The 25,656-nt window shown below is 39.3% G+C and overlaps 2 protein-coding genes across 5 annotated transcripts in view; both read right to left on the bottom strand.

Moving 5' to 3' along the window:
• The window catches only part of C13H5orf24 (chromosome 13 C5orf24 homolog), a 19,970-nt gene extending 9,243 nt beyond the window's left edge, over nt 1-10,727 (bottom strand). For 2 of the 3 annotated variants that reach the window (XM_065643757.1, XM_065643753.1), the window contains exon 1: nt 3,868-3,966. The gene's annotated coding sequence lies outside the window, so the exon portion shown is untranslated. Of the gene's footprint in view, nt 1-3,867; nt 3,967-10,699 lie in introns of those variants that run through there. The other variant, XM_065643754.1, reaches the window with a different exon arrangement.
• DDX46 (DEAD-box helicase 46) overlaps nt 8,858-25,656 on the bottom strand; it is a 22,102-nt gene continuing 5,303 nt past the window's right edge. Inside the window, exons 6-24 of one of the 2 annotated variants that reach the window (XM_065643752.1) lie at nt 25,348-25,490; nt 24,881-24,991; nt 23,805-23,970; nt 23,314-23,434; nt 22,787-22,962; nt 22,229-22,350; nt 21,327-21,405; nt 19,406-19,488; nt 18,499-18,663; nt 17,973-18,135; nt 16,861-17,054; nt 16,150-16,287; nt 15,370-15,519; nt 14,512-14,709; nt 13,727-13,945; nt 12,286-12,430; nt 11,536-11,609; nt 10,700-10,778; nt 8,858-9,868 (exon numbers count right to left, since the gene is read on the bottom strand). In XM_065643752.1, the coding sequence (XP_065499824.1) occupies nt 10,731-10,778; nt 11,536-11,609; nt 12,286-12,430; nt 13,727-13,945; nt 14,512-14,709; nt 15,370-15,519; nt 16,150-16,287; nt 16,861-17,054; nt 17,973-18,135; nt 18,499-18,663; nt 19,406-19,488; nt 21,327-21,405; nt 22,229-22,350; nt 22,787-22,962; nt 23,314-23,434; nt 23,805-23,970; nt 24,881-24,991; nt 25,348-25,490 (2,495 nt within the window). In that variant the 3' untranslated portion in view covers nt 8,858-9,868; nt 10,700-10,730. Of the gene's footprint in view, nt 9,869-10,068; nt 10,779-11,535; nt 11,610-12,285; nt 12,431-13,726; nt 13,946-14,511; nt 14,710-15,369; nt 15,520-16,149; nt 16,288-16,860; nt 17,055-17,972; nt 18,136-18,498; nt 18,664-19,405; nt 19,489-21,326; nt 21,406-22,228; nt 22,351-22,786; nt 22,963-23,313; nt 23,435-23,804; nt 23,971-24,880; nt 24,992-25,347; nt 25,491-25,656 lie in introns of those variants that run through there. The other variant, XM_065643751.1, reaches the window with a different exon arrangement.

Consider the following 25,656-nt stretch of genomic DNA (forward strand, 5'->3'; position numbering starts at 1 on the left):
TGGAGCAGCAGGAAGCTGTAGCAGTATATTTTCACAATCATCCAACACATACAAACTATATGACATACTACGTAGAACCACAAGCAGCTACAAGTATTATTTCTGCACTAGTACTCTCAACATCACTTCTACCAATTAAAACCGCTGGAGTGGAGCACAGGACCGGCTCTGTTTGAGATCTCTGCATAAAGAACGCTCTATGCCACGTGCAACAGCACAGGGGCTGCAGGCCCTGGGGAACACCAAAGGGCTCATTTTCTTTGCAAGGGGAGTTTAATCAGCACAGATATTTTGCCTTTCAAGATTGCAACAGAGATATGGTATTGATTCTGCTTTTCCCTCTTAGGATAGTGGGTGTGATAAATACTTTCGTCACTTGGTAAAAAGAATGAATATCAATTTAAATGTTTTTCAAGTGTCCCTTTTATTGTCAGCTACTTTTCTACACATTAATTCATGCTAAAGTAGGGCCTTACCCAATTTTTAAAAACTTACAACTGTTTTTTTCACAATAAATACTAAGTATGAAATCCTGTCAGTGGCACAACATGCACTGTAACACCTGGAACCTGCACTTGAAATCTAATCTACTTCTGAAGCTGGATAACCAGTTTCTTCAAAGTGTGCTTACAAAGCACATTGCACAGCTCATTGCATAATACATTTTTTCCTCATCATTTGACACTAGGTAAAATATACTAAAACCAGCCAAAATATAAGCAATAATTTCTTTACAGCAGTGACTCACTAGAGCTCCTACATAACAACATGAGACTGCAAATTGAAGAGAGAATATTATTTTATGCCACCCCATCCAGTGGTGAAGTCACCATCCCTGGAGGTGTTTAGAAGACGTGTAGATGAGGTTCTCAGGGACATTGTTTAGTGCCAGTGTTGGGTAAATGGTTGGACTCAATGATCTTGAGGGTCTCGTCCAACCAAAATGATTCTATGATTTTGAAAACGGTTTCTTTCTCAATTATTCTTAGTGCAAAAAGACTAAGAAATTAAGAGTTCCCCAAACAATACAACAACTTAAAAGTGCAGCCCTCTGCCAGTGACCCAGGGTAATTTTCTTAAATGACAGAAGGGAAGAGATACTTGGAGCAGATATACCCACCCCCTTCAAATTCCTCTTCCCCAGACTTGTCAGGCGGAGGGGGAGCCTCCTCTCGCAACGGGGCTGCAACTCCTGCTCCTCACCAGAGCGCTGAAACCTGGGAACATCCTTGTGCCTCCAGAAGTTCAAGTCTTTTGGCTCAGACGCTCTTGGAGAAACAGTGCTCTCCAAAGCCCAAGCACCAGCTTTGTATTAAAAACTGAGATCGGCGCTGCTCTCGCAAAGATTAGATATCATCAGGCACTAGCTAGGGCATCAAGTAAACTGTGAACTTTTAGGGATCATTCATGATTTGATTGCAAAACCAGACAAGCAACTAATTGTTAGGCTCTCTAACCTTAAAAGACAAAAAAGTCCTATCTAAGGGTGGAGTTTCACTAGATGCTAACATCAGCAAGAATGTCAGCTGGCTTCTTCCCACCCTAAAATTAAGATCATATAACCATGTGATGATGGTACATTTGAAAGGGTTAGGACAGCTTCACAAAAATTAAGGATGATCATGTCAATGACTTAATTAACTGTGTACCTCTAGTTACACTGACACAATTGACAGTTTGGTTTCAGAATCAACAGAAACCACTCTTAATCTGCATTTTTTTACTGCACAGGACAATCTTGCCCTTTCCTCTTCTCTCACATTCCTGCTCCTTGTGCCAACAATAACCGTTGTGCAAGAGCAGGACAAACTAACACCAGGGACCTTACCCAGGTGAAAACTAATCCAACAAAAAAGAAAAAGTAACAGTTGGCTGGCATTGAGACAAGAGAAGAACAGAAACACACATTTCCATTAGAAGCAAAGAGACAGAGGTCCCAGGTCTGCGTAAGCCACGTTACTCACTGGCTGCCACCAACCCACTCCCCCCTGGTCCCTGTTACTTAAAAACCTAACCAGGCCTCAAAAAAATGATTTTTGACATCTTAGTGGACTTAAAAGACTTGAATGAAGAGTATGACAAGTCCCAAACACAGCAAAGGCAATGGAGGTTGGGGAAAAAACCCTACAGCTGGGAACGGGGGAGTGCAGAATCAAGGCAGTCATCAGGCCAGATAGACTGGCTTAGAAGAGTGAGGTTGTGAAACTGTACCCTGATTATTCTGTGGTTCTGTAATTACCAGACTTCAAAGCAATCCAAATACGTGCATGAATGACAGAGCAGGTAGAGGTAGATCTTTATAAAGAAAGGATTATTAGTGTTTGTGAAATGGTCCATTCACCTCAAGGAGCTGTTCTCAGGTAAACAGGAGCAGACCTCGCCATAGCCTAGAACATCGGCTTTGAGGAGCTGGAAGTGCTTATTCATCTCCGTGGGTGTTCTCACCCACTTGCTCTTCTCCCCAGGGAACAGACCTCGCTGTAGTCTAGAACAATAGCTCGGAGAGGTGAGGGGTGCTCATTCATCTCACTGGGTGTTCTCACCTCCCCTCTCCTCTTTCCCTACTCTCCTCCCACAAAAGGATTTGGAAGCTTAAGAGATGGATCAAACATCCCCTTCCTGATGTGCCCTTCCACGGTGTTTCTCAGCAACAGGACTAGTGCGAACAGCTCCAGACAGCTGTCAACACACCCAAACACAGCCACTGCAGCGTACCCATGCTGGACTGCAGAAAGACAAAGTCCACTTGTTGAATCTATTCAACAATGGTCAATGGACAAACATGTGGGACTTTTTTTCTTTAAAACTGTATCTAGAACCTGAAGGATATGCATACATGCAAAAAACAAAACAAAGCAAAAGTTGTCAGAGAAACTGTGGCATCTGAAGACTGAAATGGAAATAATCCATAATTTAAGAAATATATTAACTGAGCGTTCCTCCAACTCTTTTATTTTACAAAAATAAAAACCACATGGATCAAAATAGCTGTTACTTTCGTTAGAGATATCCCGAGAGAAATGCATGCAAATTAAAGGTGCAACTACCCACTAATTAGTTACTCCAGAAGGGCTATGCACAAAAAAGGATGTACTAAACTATCTGTAATTATCCACAAGAATATACACCGTTCACATGCATCACGCCAGAATGCAAAGAGGCACAGAAGGAACACAGCAGAGGCTTTCCAGGTACTCTGACATACAGGTGAATGAAGGCACTACGTAGGTGTGCCGAGGAAATACACCCACGCACTGTATGCAGGCATTAAGACCCCCCACGCCAATGCAAATACGTCCCAAGCAAAAAGCCCCGCGTACCCGCTGTCCCCGCGCACCAGAGCGGCGGGCGCTGAAGGCAGTTCCCGGTCCCTGCGCACCGCGGACAGGCCGGGCTGGGAGGGCCCAGGGCCAGCTGAGGGGACAAAGGGGCGGCGCAGCCCCGTCCTGCCGCCTCAGCGGCCACCGCGGGGTGCTGGCCTCGGGTGTCACCTGTCTCCCGCGGCTGGCACGGAACAGCGCCCGGCCCAAAGCCCCGCTCGGCCCCGGCTGCGCCGCCTCCCCCCGGCCCAGGCACAACCCGGCTCCGGCCGGGCGGGGGGCACAGCGGGACGGGGGTGGCGATGGCGCAGCTCCCCGCCTGCGGCCCTGCGGGGCCCGGCTCCCGCACCCCAGAAGGGCTCGCAGGCGGAGCCCCCCGTGAGGAGACCGGGGGACCCCCATCAGCGGCGGGGCAGGACGCGGCCCGCGGGGGAGGGGAGCGCAGCTTGCTCCCCTCCCCCGCCGGCTGCGTCTCCATCTTGCCCGCCCGCCGCCTCCCACCGCGCGGAGAAGGGCCCAGGGGACGCAGCCCCGGGCCTGCACCTACCTGAGGGGATCGGGGCGACCTGCAGGGCGGCGGACGAGCGGGCGGCGGGTGGGAGCGAGCGGCCGCCTCCCCCACACCCCGCCGGGCGGCTGCAGGGAGCGGCGCTGCGGCGGGCGCGGGCGGGACGGCGGGGGCGCGCTCCCGAGCAGGGACGCGCCGCGGGGGCGCGCGGCGAGCGTGCGCGGGGCGGGGCCGGCGGGCGGCTCCTCCCGCCTCTCAGGCGCTCAGCGCCGGGCACCCGCCGCCATTTTGTCCTGCGGGCGGGAAGGCGGCGGGCGGGCAGCCGGCCGACGTGCGAGGCGCACACAGAGCGGTGAGGGCCGAGGTGGGGCCGGCGCCTCGCTTTGCTGCACAGGATGAGGCAGGGCCGCCAGGCGGGACGGCGTGCAGCAGCCTTGAGCACAGGCAAACGATCCCCGTCGCCCAGGACCTCTGTGACAGGGCCCGGGAGCAGAGGAGGCTTTGCTGAGCAGCAGGAACAGCTCTGGTCCATCATTCCCGTTCTTCTCCACCTCATGAATAGTATTATCCACATTTGCCGTTGCATCTGGCTCTGAAGGAGAAATCGCTGGTTTCTTGTACAGTGAAATACATCCTAGAACATGTTCTCTACATTTGAAATACCATAAAGGGTTTTAGGGACATTCATGAAAACTCAGGATGTTCCCACTACTTTCATTTGGATGGAGAAGAATGATACTTTCCGTCTCAAAGGTGCACACACTGCGATCCATTATAGAATAGCCAAGCTTTAGGACTGTATTAAAATGATGTATTAGGTTAGTTCTCTGCAATGAAGACAGCAGCCATTTCCAATGTAACTCAGAACCGAATCCATGCACCATTAGCCACTCGTGTCTTACAGCAGCTGCTCCAATGAAGTACTGTTGATTATTAAAGATTTTGCCCTACTTCATCCATCTACATACTAGAGAGTTTAGTTACTCTGCTAGTACTCTTGAGCCATTGATAGACAGTAGCATATACACCTCCAATTTACAGGGTTTAAATGAACATGCAAGTCCCTACATGATTGAACATGAGTTCAAAAGATCTGCTGCGTTATTCAGATAAGGTCTTAAAAAAATAAAAGCAAGAAAGATCAGGCAAAAAAGAACCTGCAGCTTTTAAAAAAACAGCTAATTCTGGTTTTTTATATTTTCCTCTCCTGCTGTTGTTTGGGGAGCTGGCTGCTGTACTCCAACCCTGTGATATTCCATTTCTATAATACTTGGAGCTCTTCAGGCCGAAAATTGCTGTGAAACATCCTGCCAAGACGATGGCTCTTTTGCCAGTGCTTCCTAATGCACACAGGAATCCTCACTTGCAATATAAGAAAGCAGTAGGAAAAGCAGCATTTATTTAGCTTAATTTAGCAAATTATTCGGTTTATTTACAAACCTCATCTTTCTGCTGTTTTTTAGCTCTCGTTGGAAAGCCGCTCCCAATCAAAAGCAGTAGAGTTTGATACCTCTTTGATAACTTATTTTCCTTTTAGTATCTTAGTCTGGAGGTGATGGGAGTCAGGCTAGGCTTAGGCTCCTGATTTAGCTAGAAATCATGATCTGAACAGAATGCAGAAGCAGTCAGGTAATAGAGAGAAGTGATCTTGTAATTTGAAGCAGCGGAAGGTTCCATCCCAAGAAGCTGTGAAACCTGAATCGGGTTGGTTTTAGGGCTATGGGCAGCAAAGCGAGACCTAAATGTTTGACCTCGGAGCTGGACAAGCCTCAGCAAGGGTGCTGTGTGACTGCCCTGGATCATGCTCCAGATGAGCCAACTCCAGTGCCCACTGTGCTCAAATATTAATCTGGTAGCAGTGGGGTCCGGTTTCCTCATCTGCACGCCATGCTAATAAAAACAGGAACAAACAAAAGATAAATTGGTCTGCGGCTTGTCCCCAAGGCCTGCAGCACGGCCGCTACTCGGGCTGTGAATCTGCTCCCCCCTTCTCTGAAGGGCGGCTCTCACTGGCAGTAGCAAATGATTATGTTAATTAGCCATAAGGTAGAAGATACAATGAAATGTTGCCCCTTCCTGCATCCAGATCACAAAGTCCTATTTTCCTTCTTCCTCACTGGAGTTCTCATGGGTGGATCCAAATTTTCAAGGAGAGGAAGGGCCTAAAAGCACAAGTTTCTCCTTCTACCAACACAGGAGCTTCTCACCATCTCTCAGCTGCACAGCTGGCTGAGCAAGCCAGAATTCAGCACCGTAACCGCCACGACCTCCTCTTTCACTGTGAATTATCAGCATTGATAATTTTTACAAAGTCACTTGCTTGCTAACATGCACAAGCACAGGAAATGGAGGTTTAAGTTAAGATTAAGGATTTTATTTAAGCGTAACGTTTTCTTTCCTCAGCAGTTAGTTTCAGAACAGTTGCCCAGTAGCATTTATTGTTCTGAGCAATGTGTTTGTGAAGATGAACTTTGTACTTAAAATGGCCAAAGTATAAAATTACTTCAGAATCATATGCTCACTCCACTGTAGGTTATTAATAATTTCTTAGCACACTAGAGCTACTTAGTTCTGAGATACTAATTAATTTACCTCTGCTTATGCTGGTCAGCTTGACAATTTTGTGTCTCTCGTTTTGACTAAAGAAAAATATTTAAATCTGTTTCAGATGAGAAGTCTCAGAGAAGCAATGTTTGGGTGGCAATCACTCAGACTAATGGTCATTTATTTAAAAACAGTTGTTTCCCCTGCAGCTAAAATTATGAAAACAAATCCTCCCGCCTAGCATTGTATAAACATTTTACAAAATGTACATTTTGGGACAATTTGAGTCCAGCTGTGTGCCTTTTATCTTTACATTTTTAGGTTGCTCTCTGCCTCCACTTCCCCCTGCTTCAGCCACAGTTAGCTGGAAGCCAGAATTTCTTCTGCAAATGCCTGAGCTCTAAGTACACAAACTTGTTTAAGCTGAGACCATATTTGGAAGAGATCTGGGTTAAGAAAAATAATCAAAGGAAAGTGCATTCCTGGAGCATCACGTGAGGAGGCCAGAACGCGCAGACACAGCCTGGCGCTCACGCTGGGATAAAGCGAAGGGGCTGTGTGCAATCTTCATGAGGGACTCCCTGCGAGCAGGCTCGTGGCAAGGGCTGGTTTTACACCAACGTTCACGCTGAGAAGAACCTCATCAGCCTATTTAAGGACATTCAGGCAAATTTAAGAAAACCTTTTCTATTAGAGGTGTTCAGCACTGTGCCATCAATGGCACGTGTCCATGGCAGAACGTTAAAAACTAATTCTGGGAAGCTACGCAGGCTCCCTGCTCAGAGATACATGTACCTGTCACTGTAACCCTGTCTCTTGTTTCACCAAATTAACCACCATTTCTTATAAATGTAAACACAGCTGAAGGACTGAAATGCCAGAGTGCACTTGCTCTCCCTGACACTCTGGTATTGTTTTACATATTATTTTAGCAAGATACCAAATCCAGCCTTTGGTGTTTGCTTTGTATTCATCTATTACAATTGCAGAATTTTAGCAAAGCTTTGCTTAAAAATCTTTTGTCTTCCACTTGGAAGACTTGAGTGAGAAAAGCTCCTACAGATGATACTTGAAGCCTCAGAATCTTTTTTTCAATTAGCAGCCGAATGCACATTACCTAGACTGCACTGCTTTAATTGTACAAGTAAAATCTCAAGCAGCCAGGACAGGGAACAGCTACGGAATGTGCCACACTGTGATCTACACTCATTATACTTTGGTTACAACTTTCACAACATAAGGACTAACATGTAAAATAAGCCTTGAGCTGCCTAGTTAACAAAACAAAGGGTGGCAACGATGTGCAATATAGTTAGAGCAGTATAAAATTCTGAACTGCGATTGCATCCATTTTTCATCTTGCTGTGAATTTTTTTTTCCCCATCTAGAACACTGGATTTAGTCCTCATCTCCTGTTTTCTTGGCTAGGACACAGTGCAAAACCTCTGCCCATTTGCCCACTTGGACACACAGAGAGTACCCTGACATGCTACATCAGCTCTTGCACACCAACAGCCACCACAGTGACAGCTGGGATGTCTACTAACCCCTCACAATGTGGTGAGGAATGTTGCTGTGCTGAATCTTTGCTGTGCCACTTTGCAGCGAGAACAAGGGAGCCGCTCCCAGTGCTCACCGTCTCCTCCACATCCACAGACCTTCACGTACACAGTTCTCTGCTGCCTACAAGTGCCAGTGTCCTGTTCCCCGGGAACAGCAACACCCCAAGAGTATCACCCTTCACCACCGCCACAGCATGATGTCAGCACTGCCTTACTGCAACACACAAGCAAAAACTCGTTCATAATCCAGAATCAAATACTTATCACTTATCCACCCAAAATACCACTCTTTGCCCAAGCACTGAAAGCATAAGGCAACCTAGAAAGCTGGCAGTGTATCTATCACCGTAGGCAGCTAACAGAACAAGCACTACTTATATGTATTAAATGAAAAAAAACCAAACAACCAAAACCAGCATCCCTGTGCTCTTCCAACAACTGGTGACAGGAATCTGTGCAGGGCAGATTCCCTGAAAAGCAACCAAAGTGTGATGTTTATAAAGATCTTGTCTATAGCCATGGACACACTTGGAAAGCATCCAATATAACATCTTTTATTATTGTGTCTTCTCCCTACTTTTATTATCTTGTTTCCACTTAAAAAAACCCAACCAAACAAACAACAACTTGTGTGTTTGTTAATTGGAGAGATTTTTCTCCTCTGGCTTATGTGGACTTTGCTCCTGGTTTTGTGTATCCAAACGCCTTCGCTGCAACTTTCTTAACAGAGCCTGAGCTGCACCTCATTGCATTTCTAGCAGAAAAACACAAGCACTGTACACATCACCCTACTCCAAAAAGTATGGGGTTAACCGTCATAGGAAAAAAACGCAGAAGCAATGTAAGTGCAGAAAACAGATGAGCTATTCAGAAAGACATTTTCTGAAAAATATACATTGAAATTATTTTTATTTTTGCTGGAATTTAAAAAACATAGTAATATTGACATTGTATTTAAAAACCCCAGGAAGTTGAAGATTATACATTGTTGCATTTCTGAAATCCAACAGTGCAAAGCTGGAAATCACAAAAATGTCTCCATCATGCCTTTTTTAGGAGATACCAATATATATATGAACATTTTGAAACATGACTTTTAAAGAAGCGTCAGACTGTCCAAACTTGAAAGTGCCCTTCATTAAATACACCAAAATCTGCTACTCTTCTGGGGGGATGCTGTCAGAAAGCCAGACAATTCAACAAACGAGTTGTGTGGAACATATCAAAACCCTGTTCTTAACAGAAGAAAACCCAATGTATTTAAAGGGAACCATAGGGCTTTAGTTTGATATTTCTGCTTTACATTTTGAGAAGTGCTATTGTGTGTGTGCTCCTTCTCAACCGATTAATATTGGCAAATATTGGGTGTTCTTATCCTAAATATATACTGTTAACGTGGTATGACCATTACTTTCCTGTATGGCAAATAAAGTACACTGACATGAGAGTAACAGACAGTTGTATGCAAACAGAAATAGTCATTCAAATTACCTGAAGTTGGGAAACAGAAGCTGTGAATTTATACAGCCATGATGCAGGTTGTATGATTTGTCTTAACGAGGGTTAAAGCAGTATATACACGGCTGTTTTAAAACAACACATTTCTTCTGAATGTGTCAGGTAAGAAAAGCTTTCTACAAAAGTCCTTTTGAAAGTCCTCATCTTGAAAGTCTTGCAGCTGCTAGAATGAGACGATTCAAATTGCTACCGCCCAGGCTCCAGATAAGTAGACAGGAAAGTTAAATGCTTAAGAGTAGTTAAGTGTCCATCGTAAATACTAATGGTTATGGGGATGAGACCTCAAAAAGAAAGGTCTTGCCTGTCCCAGTAGCTTATTGAATGCAATGATAATCAATATTTGTGGAATTCACTCATAAATATCATTATTCATTTTTACTTAAAGCCATGTCCTAGCAATAGTAAAGGTGACAACCCTGGGGAAAAAAAATCACATTAAATGTATATATAAGAACACTATAAAAAAGTGACAAAGTCTTATTTCATTACAAAAGAGGTTTCTCTTTTTTTCTTTTTTTCTGAGAATTTCTTTTTAAACTAAACAAGCTTTCATTCTTATGTCAGAAAATGAGGAAAGAAAATCAAATCCTAAAATTCCGATGTTTAGAAAAAAACAGGAAAATTATTTTCATACTACAAAACATTTCACTTTACAAAAACCCCAAAGAGTTATTCTATTACCTGGATGATAAAGACAGAATGAGATGTGAAAAGGATAATATGATCTTAAAACTAGACCTCAAGTATTTCTGGATAAAATTCTCTACTCTGATCACTGCAAGACTCTGACCTTAGCGGGACATTTGTACAGGGCACAAGTGTGTATGGAACCAGCCAGAGAGATGCTATGGATCAGGGGAAAATCCTGCCTTTATTTTGGTGGTTTATCAGTTTTCCAGTAGAAACTGATATGGCGTGAACCAACCAGGTACATTCTAACAATTTCCAACACAAATCCCAACATTGTTTAATTTACTTAACAGTATAGTCTGTCAGGACAAGTAAAATCTGTTTTATTTTATACTCTTTATGGTGAAAAGTATATAAACTGCACTTTTAAATTAAATCATGCTCTGCCAAAACTGGTCTGCTTTAAGACTGATAACTTTAGTGGAGAGAATGAAGACGTTTCAGCAAGTATCAATTTTCTGTTAAAAAATGTCCGCAAGACAAAAAAAAAAAAAATCTTAATTTACAATAAGCAGTGTAAACAGCAAAAACAACAGAAGCCACAAAGTTTCACGCACCAGCCACTGGCAGACAGAAAACTCCAAATACTCATAGAACTTTGTATCTTCCTTTGTTGGTTGGCTGGTATGAATTTTGCTGCAAATAAAGGAGAGAATAATCACAGTTAAAAGTGAAAATGGCTAAATCAATTGCAATAAAATCCCATTAACAATAATTCCACATTACATGTAAATAAGCAGTTCCTTAGCAACCTCCTTCCTTTGGAAAACATTTTTATGGGGAGGTCAACAATTTTGAAAAAGAAAGAAAACTATCGATAACGGTTCAACAGGACTGCTGGAATTGGCTGCTGATTTGAAAGGCTGCTGAAGAGAAAACGCCAAAGACACTGTCCAGTCTAATGCAGCATCACTGAACGTTATTCTGGTGAAAGCTGCAGTTTCTTCTACTAGAGAACTCAAAATACTATTTCTCAAGACAATATCTTATTTGCAAACAGAGTATGTTGAACACAGCAGATTATTAGCTGGGTAAAGTTATGGCAAAACAAATCTCTCAGCACATATAAAGTACTAAAATGAGGGGAATAATTCTCCTCCCCACTGCCTGATGGTGCTGAAATTAGGAAATGTATTGGGAGATAATTCTCGAAGGGGTCTCCAGTCAAAAAGCTCTGTTAACGTGTTACCTCCACCTGCTGGCTGATAACAGCCCTATGTCTGGCTGATCAAACACAGCAATCTATTTTCTAGGCTGTTCGATGACACAATGGTTTTGAGATCTATAGGTCCCAGTCCCCAATATTAATAAAAATGTCAACATTTGCAGAAGTGGATCTCCTAAAGCATAAATTAAGCCACCTTCCCCTCTGCATTCTGGATATTTCACTCACCAATCTGATGAGCTCCTCTTTTATAAGTCGTGTGATTTCTGCCTTTGCTTTCTGTACAGCCAGTTCATTGGCACCTGAAGACAAAACAAGTAGTACTGTCTTTAACACTTTCTGTATGTGAAGCCTACAGAATAAGCACTTTTTGTCTGTGAAGCTATTTTCAGAAATGCTATAAAATTGCTGAATATCCTCAACTATTTGCCAAAGAACACTCTAGTATTGTATAGACTGCCACAGCCAGACTGTCTCCTTTTACACGGAAGATACATAAAACAGTCATAAATGACACTATTCAGAAACACCTAGGACTTGAGGTTTCTTTGAGAAAAACCTCTACTCAACCATCCTGATATATGCAAAGTCTTTGTTCTAGTAGTTGATGCAATTTCTTATACCAGCTGAAACCTACACAATTCCATTTTCTTCCTTATTTCACACTGGGACAGACATCTTTGTGCTTATTCTGATACTTTTTTCCTCCTTTCTTTCCATCTCCTCCAAACTGATTCCATACATATTTGCTGTGGCGAGTCAGTCTTCTCAGGAGAGGCATCTCTGTGATCCCCATGGATCATATGGCAAAGTGTATTAAGACAAACAATTGTGTCTTTAGTAATTATATTAATTTGCAAAGTAACTACAGTGGGTCTGTAACTGAGCATCCAGACACTCTGACTATAGAGATTCCATGTCTCACTACAAAAGTAGGGTTGTATCTTTAATTGAGACATTTATAAAAAGAATACGTACTTTCTATAGCCAAATAAATCTTTCGTTCTCCTTCCTTGGGTTCTTTGCCTGGAGGGAAATAAGTTCCTCTGATTGTAATAGCAGCTTCAGAATATTCACTGATTCTCTGTAGCGCTTCTTTGGAGGTAACTTTCCATCTAGCAGTCTGCAAGGAAAAGGATGTGGGAGGATCAGCAAGAGAAAGGGATCACACAAAACGGCAAGCCAAAGGTTACGTGACATTTGAGACAACAAGAACTCTGCACTGTGAAAATTGGTCACAGCATTCTACTTTAAAAAATGCAGATTGAAATTCTAGCTAGTTATTTTAATGCAAGTATATTTAAAAGTATCCGCCTCTTGTGTCAGCAAGATAAAGTTATGGAAAAAAGAGAAAAGCGAATGGATGCATAGTACTACTACTCTAAAAACCTTCCATTTTGTTACACTGGAAGTTTAAAACTTGTAACTTTTTCTTACCACTTTCTGCAGCAGCATTCAAGTAATTTCTTTAGCACTTTTTGTACAGCAATAGACTTCAGGAGCAAACATATATTGTTACTAGCTGCAAGTATTTCCCTTTAACAAAATAAAGGCTGTTTATTTCTACACAGTTCGTTGGTTAAAGACAAAAACAAGTAAACCTTAAAATCTCCATAAATAAAGTTTAAGGAATAAACACTGCCAGGTGTTTTTCAGAAAAATATGTCCCAAATCTCTACAATATCCTCAAAAATATTTCATTTTAATAAGTGCATCCCATTAGACAATGAAATTACAATTTATTTGCAGACACACGTATGCAGAAAACGGAACAGTTATCTGACTAGCTTTTAGGAGCAGATAATGTTTTGCACCCAGCAAGCATATCCTTAAAGGGTTAGAAGGATCCTTAGCAAAATTATAAAATCTGGAACAAGTTCTATTGATGAGAAACTGCTTAGCATAAAAATTAGGAGGATTTTGGAGAGGGAAGGGTAATAAACTAATAACAACTTGATAAAATAAGGCAAACCTGGACAGAACCTCAAAGATAAATACAAGGACTTTGTGCTTGATACAGTGGCATATAAATCCTCAAAATAATAGATGAGGTAAACTAGAGCAGCAATATTCTGAATGGCAAAAATACTCAGGTAATAAAAAAAGCAGTATCAGTCACAGTAGTATGGCCTTTGAAATAAAATGCCAGACAGTGTCAAAGATTTGGATAAGAGAGAAGTCAGTGGCAGAGGGTGGAAAAAATTTTGTATGATAAGGAATGCTTGTTTTTCTGATATTCTCTGGAATATGTCCAAACCATTGTGTATCTAAGCTGAGAGGCAATCACAGATAATGTGGTAATTTCAATTAGGTATAAGAAATAGAGACAAAATATTTTATTGGTGTAACCTAAGCTACAAAGACAGCCTTTGTTATTTAACAGTCATTTACACTTGATTACAGCAAAATAGTTACTTGCCTGTGGGAAGTCATTGATCTCTAATTCTTCTTCGTATCTCTTGAAGGATTCGTTTTGTCCTCCATCCTGCTTCTCTTCCTCCTGCTTCTCTATGGGTACGTAATTGAGCTTAGCATTGATTTTTTCAGCCAGTTGCTCTGCAATAGTCTTGGCAGATACAGTAGGAGCCTGAATTGTGCCTCCTCTCAGGATGGCATTTGTAGCCTGCTGCATCACATCCTGGAAAAAAGTCAGTCCATGTTGAAAACAAGGTAGCCAAAAGAAGTCCGATACAAACCAAAGCTTTCATTAAAGCTTTCTATGTAATGTAACTGTCCACATAACACATACATTCTCCAAATTTCTTCTTCTTTCCTTCCTCTCAGTTACTCCTCTCGCATAGAAAAGATCTTACTGGTCTTTTGTATCTTCATCTCAAAATACCTTTGGATATTCCAGACCGCATTAACCTAAATCTAAACGGATTGTGTGTTACATGCTTCAGCAGAGAAAGATGTTCTGCAACTCTGCTAAAGCTGACAAAACCTAATTGTGTGATTTTATAAGTAATGAATTAACTCTTTGCCAGGGCAGACAAAGAATTTCCAGTTCTCTATTAAATCTTATTATATTAGCTCAATTACAAATCCTACAACTTATAACTGAGTTAGCTCAGCACAAATCAGCTCAATAATGCAGTATGTTATTAGTGTGCAGAAACATTAAATAAAATGGCAACTGCCGAACAAGTAATTGTACAAGATTTATTAAAAGAAAAAAAGAAATTGCTCTGTAAAGAGCCTGACCTTAAAGTGGAAGGGGACCAATACTTGTGCCTCTGCCCCAAGATTCTTCTGGGCATTGATTCTCAAAGCCAACCTCTTGGCAATTTCTAGTTTTTCTGCGTTCCCAGCTGATGGTGTAGGAGCATTTGATGTTCCTGGTGTTCCCATATCTTTCACTCTTTTCTTTGAGTTGAACATGCTTTCAATTTGTTCATCAATCTGAAGAAAATAACAATTAAAAGATCACTGCATTGACCATTACATAATCTTATCATACTAAAGAAAGAAAACACTAAGGTGCATTTAGTTTACATGCTTTTAAAGAAGTAAATCTTGTATAAATGGTAGAAGCCTACAGAGAACTACAACTAACAAAAGGAACAGATGATCTAATAATCAGGAAAAAGTCTGAACATAGCGTTTACTTTCAATGTCATGATCAGGAGTCTAAAAGACATTAAGAAAGGAATCTAATAGGGATTTATAAATAGAAAAGGCTAACATGAATTTCTTTAAAACACTGCAAGTAAAAACATGTTTGTAATTGAGGGCAATCATTCTATTTCATTTATGCAAGATTAATATTACAAAGAAAATAATTTCTCTGATATTTACATAGCTACATATTTTAAGTATAAAATACCAGTAAGTCAGAAAGAGACTTTCAAAATTCCCATAGATCTTGACCTTCGTAGCTATATATCTTTTGTATCAAAGAATACATATGGATCTTACTCATGGAAGTTAACTAAGTCAGTAGCGTAGGACATAGAGTAACAAAAATCCATGCATTCCACAAGGTGTTACATAACCTACTGGTGAAAAACCAAATATATTGGAAATCCTTAAACAACTTAAATCTGATTTTCAGGTACTTACATCAACAGCTGTATCTTCATCATCTGAATCTTGCAAGCCAAGAGCTGCTTTTTGTAGTTTCTTTCTTTCATTAGCCAACGCCTGTTCTGTTTCATCGAATTTAAAACCTTTGCCAGAGAATCCACTGCTTTTTTTAATCAACTTTCCCTCCTGAAAACAAAATCATATATTTTCATACTTAGAAGTTTAAAACCCCAATTCCAAGTCATAAAACAACTGTAAAATTATACACATAATTTTGAGGTTATTTATTTTAAAAAGTAAATCCTAGCACATTTAGAGAGCTCTTCAAATTTTAAAAACTGTATTTTACAATGAAGTGTAATAGAAAGCTATGTTAATTCAGCAGATAAAAACAATACATTATTGGGATTTTCTGTAAATATACATTTTAAACACTTTTCAAAGTAAGTAAATAAAACCCTCCAGGAAAAACTCTCAGCATGAGCAAGATCCTCTGATGGGGAGAGCTCTAGAAATAATAATACAAATTTTGTGAAAGAACTTTATTTTATGTGAGTTTTGATAAAAGCCAAAGTGTCCTATATACAGTAGGTGCTCCTCTGTCACATACCAGTTGACAAGAATTAAATTCTCAAGAAAAACCCTGTAAATTATTCAAGATCCCAATCCTGAAAACATTTACACACTTAGAGAAGCATTCGTGTGTGTTCTCAATAAAGTCAGTGAGATGACTCGTGTATATTCTGTACAATTGGACCCAACATGCATACGCATTAAACCAGACCAAAGCCCACTACAGAAGGAAGAATTACTTACAGCCTTCTGTTGGTCTTTGAAGTCAGCCCAGAGCTTCTCCAAATCAGCAGGAATTGGATTCCCAGACAATTCCAAAGCCTTAATGATATCACCAGCATACCGTGCCTGATCCTCAGTAATGAATGTGTATGCATACCCCTGGTCAAAATTAATTTAAAAGATAATAAAGAAAAATCTCTAAAGACACTTTATCTCTACATTTTTTGAAGCACCCTTGCACAGATGTTGTTGTTCTGGTCAATAAAAGTACCTATGATACTCATGAATAAACTTTGTTTAGCAAGAATGTAGAATGAATAATGTGATTTCCCAGGAAGCAGATACAGAGGTCATCAACCACAGACAGTAGAAGCTGAAGTCTTTCTTTTCAATCTTGTCATTGTTAAAAGCTTGGAAAATAAAGTCTTATAAATTTAGTCTGGCATATTTCCACCAGTGAAAAACACTTAGACTTTCAGCCACAAATGGGATTTAGAAGAACATTCATACATCAGAAGAACATGCAAGTTCCAACTTTCATAGTGCTAAAAATGAGAATATATTTCACACATCATCACTCAAAAACCTTAGATGCACTCAAAAGGAAAACCCTCTTCCCACCAATAATGTAAGTTAGTCCCTCTGTAGCTATGCCTGGGGAACACCTTGATCAAACAATAAATAAGGAAAAAATTTCAGTAATAACTGAAACAGGCAACTGGTTATACATACTTTATTGCCAGCTCGTCCAGTTCGGCCTGCTCGGTGCACATAATCTTCGTAATGGTTCGGACAGCTATAATTGACAACCAGCACCAATTGTTTTACATCCAAGCCCCTTGCTGCTACAGATGTGGCCACTAGAAGTTTGCAAATTCCATTCTTGAAATCATTAATTATGCTGTCCCTGTCATACTGATCAATACCTGCAAGAAACCAGAGAAAAGTTAATTATAAAGCTTTGCTCTTTGAGCCAAAAGAATCTGTACACAGCTCAAAACGCTCTCCAACTTCAAACAACGGAAAGCCTAAGCAAATAAAGTTTCAATATATTCACACTTTTACAGGCAAAATACATTAGCCAGAATAATAAATCTCTTACTCTATTATTCAGAATAACAAAATCTTTATTTTTTTCCACTACAATAAGATGTCTTCCCCATACCGAGATTCTCAAAAACTTATTTATTATGATTTTCTATTTGACTTCTTATATTCAATTGAGGCCTCATGTGGAAGCTTTGTCTGTTCTGTAAAGGCAACAGAAATCTTGGGAAAATCAGACTATTTTTCTCTCTTCCATTGTTGCACTAAATGAATAGTGGTTTTGTACTTATTGGTTAGAGTATTTTTAGGAGCATCATATATAGAAAGTTTTAAAGTACTTGGGACGTACAATATTTTAATAGCAAGAGAAGGAAATCTCTTTAAACTACTTCCGTTATATTACTACTTGATGGCAGAAAAGTGGAACAGCAGCTGCGACTATTGCAGAATCTCAAATAAAAATATCATATAATACTCCCTCAATGGCAGTCACTACCATAGTGTAGGTAGCGATATTCCCTGAGAGGTGTTAACTCTCAGTCACAATCCTGTTGTACAGAGACAAGATTTGGCATCTGATGACATCTCACAGGGAACAATAAAGAGTAATGATGAAAAACTATCATGTCTATTTTAAATTAAGAGACAGATATCTTTCCCAATTATAAAGCAAAACCTGCTTAGGAAGAAATAATAATTGGTACTATAAAGGAACTAAGTAACCTCTCTTTGTGACTACCGAATACAAATATTCTAATTTGAAGTTGTTAATATGAATCCTTAAGATTGCAGATTACCTCCATGAAGAGACAGGCAAGGATAAGAGGCTCTCATTAAATCTTTCAACAACCCATCTGCGTGTTCTTGTTTATCTACAAATATGATAACTGATCCTTTCTCCTGATAGTGTCCCAATAGCTCCAGCAACTTCAAAAACTTCTGCTCCTCTTCTAAGATAACCTGGAAAAAGACATAAAAAACCAAAGTAGAAAAAGTATGAAATGTATCTTAAGTCATTAAACATGTTCGGGGTGTATAAAAATAAAAATCAGGAACACAAGATGACTTTTTCAGGCTGTTTCCACAGCCAGTGGCAAAATTGCTGTTCAGCTTAATGGTATAAAACCAAGGGGTTTTTTTAAAAAAAAGTGATTGCATTGCATCTTCAGATTAGGGTGTTAGTTTATTTTGAGTTCATGTTTAATACGGTCTCTAAACTAAAAATAAAATCTCTGCGGGTATATTGGTTTACACTCAATATTGCTGGAATTAATCTTTTGCAAGCAAACGAGAAGGTAAGCGAGGCAGACGTGCGATACTCACAACGTGTTGCTCCACATCAGAACAGACAACACTTCTGCCTCCCACCTGCACTTCTATAGGTTTACTCAGGATCCTCCGAGCTAATGCCTCCATAGCTCTGGGAAAAGTAGCAGAGAACATGACAGTCTGACGATCAGGCCTGACGTTGTCTACAATGCGCATAACCTGGTTGAAGAGAACATTCCTTGTTAACACCCAAGTGCTGTAATTGAACTTCATACACACCCAGAGCTGTCGTTTTCAAAGTTCAGTGGGATGTGCACAACACAGACCACAAAGCATTTGTTCACAGATTTCCTCTTGGGATGCAGGTCCTGGCATTTGAAGACAGGCAAAACTTGCTGGATTTGAAAGGAAGCTGAGTGGCAATATGCAACCCGACAACAGCCCAGCAGAAATCTTGAGACATGCAGCAGAAACCCTATAGCTCAAGAGACGAAATACAGGAATATTCCTAGTTTGGGAAGAAAACATAGCCTGATGACAACTGAATGAGTCCCAGATGTCCAAAGCCAGCAAGTAATTTGTCACCAACAGTTCGTTCCTGTCTCCTGCACAACATTGCCAGGAGATATCGAAGACTTTACAAGCAGAATACAACTACTACCATGACACCTGCATCAAGGGATTACATAGGGCTACAACATGGTCACAAGTATCCAAAACAAGTGTGTAAAAAAAATATTTTAAAAAAATATATATTGGAGAAAAATAAAAAAATCTAAGAACTTATTGAAAACAAAGCACATGAGGATAGCAGAAAAACTAAAGAGTCAGTTTAAACCGCTGTCCATACGTAGCACATCTTTTTGAATGCTCATTGGCAGTGTAATAACAACATAGCATTGCAAAATCCTTTAAGTGGAAAATAACATCTTGTAGCACTATCACTCATGTCATTAATTACCTGAGGCTCAAAACCCATGTCAAACATTCTGTCTGCTTCATCAAGTACAACATACGTGACTCTGCGGAGATTTGTCACCCGACCTGTGAAAGGAGAGGAAAAAACACATGGGAAACAAAATCAAATGGAAATCTGGTTTCCCTCAGGAATAATTTTTTTAAAATGTTACATAGTCTCACTATCTTCTAACAAATACATTAATTAATATTTTAAAAATTCACTAAATGTGAATTTTAATGCTCTCATTTTAATCACATATACATTCTGGGAAATGTGTAAGTATGCACAAGGCCCTTTATTTTGTTAAACTCTTCTCTTGCATACCATCATAGGGCCAGAAGAACCTGTAAAATTCAGAAAACTGCCCTCGCCAAAACACATCATAAAACTAAGACTGAGATGAAGCAAGGAGCCACATCAGCCATTATCTGACAGCGCCACCTAGAAAAAAACATATTAGAGATTACAGCGCATGTGTGGAAGGCAAAGTCCAGTGCTAACTGTTGCAGCCTCAGAAAAATTCCTTTCATACATATAATCTGTAACGCTTCCTTGGAGTTAGAAATAGCTACTTGAAAATAATCATACTAATTCTAGTTAGCTGCTAATAATATGCATAAAACAGAGTAAGCAGTCTCTTCAAAACGAATATATAAAGATTAAAACCTACCCACTAACACGACTAAGTTTAACACTAAGAACCACCCCAAACTCTGGGACAGCTGGAAACAAAATAAGCAAGTTGTATATCTGTGAACATTTTGAAATTATGATGGACAGGATAATTAGCTAATTAGGATAATTAGATAATTAGCCTTCCCAAACAAATAGCTAAGAGATTGTCTTTCATGAGAAGGATCTAACTCGAGGATTTAAGAAACATATTCTCAAATGATACAAATGTGAACACATTCAGTTCCAAACAACTCTGGAGTGACACCGTCAAATGCTCCCAGAATGGAACAGATTTTTCACATTTTCTGCAACTATCACTCAGACTTGTGCCTATCAAACTACAGTAGAATTGGGTCCTTTCAGCCTCAGCAAATTATACCTGAATACTCAAATTATTTTTTAGAGATTCAGCGCTGCATTTTTTTAAGATACGGAGTTCATACTTAAGCAACAAAATAAATATTTCTTAAAATCTACATATCTATTTAACATCTTAACACTTTCATCCCCAAATAATAACTTTGTAAAATTACTTGGGAACAGCATTAATGTACCTACCTTTGACGATTTAAGTCTTGGAAGCCCAGTTCTATATGTCTTGAAGGTACTTTTTCCACAGAAGTTAAATAATGTCAACAGTTTAGTAGAGGTTTTGATGTGGAATAATTTAATAATAAAACTTTATCTAATAAGCATGCAATGGTTACACTAGGACAAAACCTCTTAAAGCTGCAGTGGCTCAGTGTAATCAATCTAAGTATTTGATGTAAGGTCAGTTCTTTTACTTTTGAACAGTTATTTAGGGAGGGCTTCTTTGTCTGTCTGGTTTTTAAAACCAACAGATGAAGGCAGAGTCAGACACTTACGTAAAAGTGGGTAACTGCTGAGCTACACTAACAATAATAAAGGATCAATGGGCAGACAAAATAAGCAACTGTTAAATAACCTTTACCTAAATTACTTGAAGTGAAAAAATTTGGGCCAGCACATTTTAAGTTTAACAGTGATAAACATTCACAGAAACTCTTCAAGTATGTAGTATTTCCTGTCCTCCCCAAAAAAGTCAAACCAATATAAGACTAAACCTATTATTAGTGCTATATATTCTCAATAGCTAGATAGTGCAGCCTGAAGAGATATAAGAAAATTTCATAAGACCATTTATCAAAATACGTGATCTTTTGAATTTGTTAGAATTACACAACAAATTTAAAAAATTCTCCATAGGAAAAGGTTTTCTACTCACCATTGTTAGCTGCTAACATGTCAATCATACGTCCAGGTGTGCAAACAATAATTTCAGCACCTCTTTTGAGTTCAGCTATCTGATTTTAGAACATAGTAAACTATTAGAGTGGGTTTTTTGCTTTGTTTCTCTTTTTTTTTTAAACATATATCACTTTGCAAAAAAGAAAACAACATATACTGTAATACAGCTGTACTACTAATGTAAATTGCTTATATAAAGCTTTCGCTTGGCAATTACCTTAAGTTTTTGGAAAACTTTATTACTTTCCAAAAGAATAACCTCTGACAACCAAAGTTACTACCAGCTGAAGCAGTTATAATGGGGATACAACTTCTATACACTTAAGGGCCTAAAGAAAATGTCATATTGTATCAGGAACAACTGATACTAAATAAATCATGTTCCATCACAGATGGTCACAGAAGTTTACAATCCTATTGTTTCCATAAATGGGAGGGGGCAGGATGAACCTTGAAATTAATCTCTAAATTAGTCTAACATGCAGTATTTGATAATGCAATAAACCAAAGTTAACATTTTCTGGCTTTTGTCATCTTGAGGGGAACTCATAAAAATATAGTTTGAAAACTTTCAAATGATCACATCCCACTAGTAGTTTAACTGCTGCCATGTTCAGTACATATGTAAAAAGAAACAGACAAACTTTAAAGGACCATACTTTTTTAAATTTTAAATTTTCAAGGAGGTCAGTATGTTTAAGGCTAAATTATGTTCCAACACTTTTGCATTACCACCATTCATACAGCGAAAATCCATAATGAAGGCTGCAAATGTACTGAATTCATGGGAAAGAGAAAGGAACTAAACTCACTGCAAAAGTAGCATTAACCAATGAAGTTCAAGAGTTATTTGACAAGTAAAGTATGTCTTCTGCTTACCTGTTCACTGATTCCTGTTCCTCCATAAACACAGACAACTCGAAGCCCAAGTGTCTTTGAGAATTTCTTACACTCCTTGGTAATCTGCAAAGCCAACTCGCGAGTAGGTGTCATAATGACAGCTGAAAAGCACAGCATTTTCATCACACGTTGTAATGGAAGATATATTGTTATTTATACAATAAAAATTGATCTTTTGTAATGATGTTTAAAGCAATTCACTTATATGTACTTTAAAAACTGTAATTTTAAGAAAAAGAGACTAAAGACAGTATGAGAATGGGGTGGAACTTTGTTCAAAGTTTCAAAGTCAAAAGAGTAAGGTCTCCTAGATATATGGACAAGCAAGTGCTCTTGAAACAACATCAGACAGCACTGTCACCACAAACAACATTGAACAGCATGGTGATCATTAACTAAATTAGAACTAGCCGCTCATTAATGGACATTAATAAGTAAACATTCCTCCCTATAACCAATAGAAGAACTGAAGATCCTTCTAAAGAGTGTGAGTTTTTATTAATTTACATAGCAATTTTGAAAATAAAAGCTTTGTACCTATGGGACCTTCTCCTTCTTCTAACGCTCTCTGATCCATAATATGTCTGAACATGGGCAACAGAAATGCAATAGTTTTTCCGCTTCCTGTCTTAGCAATGCCAATCAAGTCACGTCCATTCATGATGGCTGGGATAGCCTGGGCTTGAATGGGAGTGGGCTTTTCATAGCCATGTCTTAAAGAGAGAAAAAAAAAGATATTTTAACAACAAAATAGGGTTTGACAGATGTGAATCACAAAGTCATGCTGAAAAAAAATTCCGTATTCATACTTAGATACACATATCAGTGCCATTCAAAAAATACAGTTTAAAAATGAGCAGCAAAATCATGCTACAAACGGCAGAAGGAATAGTTCATAACAACAGCTCAATACTGAGTGATAAGCACTCTGATGATTGTGTATAACATCTACAAACATGGGCATGCTGCAATACACAACAAAGAAAAAGGTTTTCCTCATAAACGTATGATAGAACACAGTGAGCTAAATCAGACATGAAATAGTTCATAAAGTGCTTGCTTACTTTTTGAGGGCAGTGAGAATCTTCATGGAAATACCACACTGCACCCAGGTTTTTATTGGTTTGGGGCAGCCTTTTCCCTTTACTGTAATTCCCTCCATCTCCAGCCTGTATACATTCACCTCTGAAACAGAGTTTGCATTACAACAGAGTCAAACTTGACATTTCTCTACTACTTTGATCATAATAATCTTGATCTGTCTCTGAACATGAAATACTAATTTTATCACGACCAGAAAAACAGCTTTTAGCTTGTTACACATAAATACAGGAAGTAGGTAGAAAGGACTTGTGTAAATCTTTCATTCAAAGCCTCACAGATAATTATATTAAGTTATCAATAACAGTGATCCAGCTGATTCAGTGTTTTTCTACACCAAGCTGCTCCAAATGCTCTTTATATTGCAAAATAATTTGCTGTTTCTTTGCACATCAAAATCCATTACTCTTCTCTTCAATGGTACCCAAGGTGTTCTGGTTCTATTTGTCCTTACCTTCTTGAGTCATTTTAGCTAGTTCTGGTACTTCAACATAGAAGTTTTTCCTGAAAGGTTCATATTCTATCTTTCCATGATCCACTGGTTCCAGCAGCTTTCTCTGCTTGGTCTGATAGCCAGTCAGGGCAGTCTGAAGATCAACCTCCTCCTCTTCTGAGGAATACTGTGTAGATTATAATTTGTGTGTAAATTAGCACGAATGGCATTCTGAGAGGCTCTGTTTTTTCATTTATAGAGGAACTTGACTCAGAAGCAACAATTACTCCTCACCCTATTAGACGAGATACTGAAAACCCACTCCTGGTCTATAAAGAGTCTCCATCATTTTTTCATGTTTCTTTTCTATTTACAGTTAGTATAAAAGAAAATGCTTGTAAATTTGATTTAGGGTGCTGTCTACTAGAACACATGACTTGGCATAGCATTTTGTAGCTCTAGGCAGAATCAAATTCCTTTCTACTGTTTCCTAAACTGTAAAATGAGAACATCCACCTCTCATTTGTGCTAAAAGAGATGTCTCATTTTGATTTATGAAGTGTTGTGAGATCTGTAACTTACAGGTGTTTCAGAAATTAATATATTTAAACCTAAAAGGAAATTCAGCAGAAGTGTAACACAAAGACCTCATTTTTTTCAGATTAGATACATGCAACTGAACACACAGCTGCAAACATGAACACTCTATACTGTCTCATGGGACATTCACACACGGGGTCACCAGGACTGCCTGCCCAGTTTCAGTAAGGTGACCTGAACACACACGTGCGACATACACCAGCCCAGCCATATTAAGAACGATTTCAAATCCAGACAACCTGACGCGCCCATTCAGTTCTCATCTGTCTAACCCCACTTCTGAACAGCAAAGCTGTGATAGTAATTTCTGAAAAAAATAGTACAACTAACAAGAAACTGTGTAAGATCAAAAATCTTGTGACCGCAGTTCTGCAAATTGAATCACTAAATGTTTATCTCCTAGGAGACAGAAAAATCCCAGGACTACCTGCATTCTCCTGCCTGTTGTAAGCAGCACGTTGCTTTTTCATACTAGAAATACAAGACATTTTCATTACCTCCATTGCATCTTGGTCATTCTCCATGAGCTCCCCTTTCTTCTTTGACTCTGCAGCTGCCTTTTTGGTTGTCACCACAGTTACTACTTTGGTAACAGTTGGTCCAGATTTCTACAAAAATAGTTAAGAAACATTATAGCATTACCATATTAAAAAACCAACCAAACAACAACACCACCACCAAACAAACTGTATAAAATATATCTGAATGCATTATGCTCTTTGGTCTGTTTGGGGCAGGAGGTTGTTGTTTGTTTGTGGGTTTGGTTTGTTTTCACTTACTTCAGTGAAATTTTATCAGAATAATGTTTGATAAAAACATCAGGAAATTCAAGTTAAGGCGAACAGGCATTAAGTGCAACTAATTTATTTCTTGCTTTTTTGCCATTTTTCAAAGTCATTTTGATACTAAAACATAAAGCTACTTTTAAAAGACAAAGATAAGACATCTTAATAAGTTATTTTACCTTTTCTCCACCTTTCACACTTTTTATGTTGAACTTCTTGACCTCTTCCTTTACTTCTTCCATATAAGCATCCAAAGGATCTAACTCTTCATCTTCAACCTCATTGCCTTCTTTTTCTCCTTCTGCAGTTTCCTCTTCATCATCTAATACAAGTAAGAAAGATGGGAATAAAACAGACAGGGAAAGAGAAAAGTGCTCATATGTGTTAAATTATTCGTCTACTCAAATAATTAGAGTCCAGTTTCATTACTATAACATTTTTCCTCATACAAATCTCTCCAGTCTGTTAATCTCAATTGTATCTCATTT

This window comes from Caloenas nicobarica, chromosome 13 (assembly GCF_036013445.1).
Source record: "Caloenas nicobarica isolate bCalNic1 chromosome 13, bCalNic1.hap1, whole genome shotgun sequence".
NCBI lineage: Eukaryota > Metazoa > Chordata > Aves > Columbiformes > Columbidae > Caloenas > Caloenas nicobarica.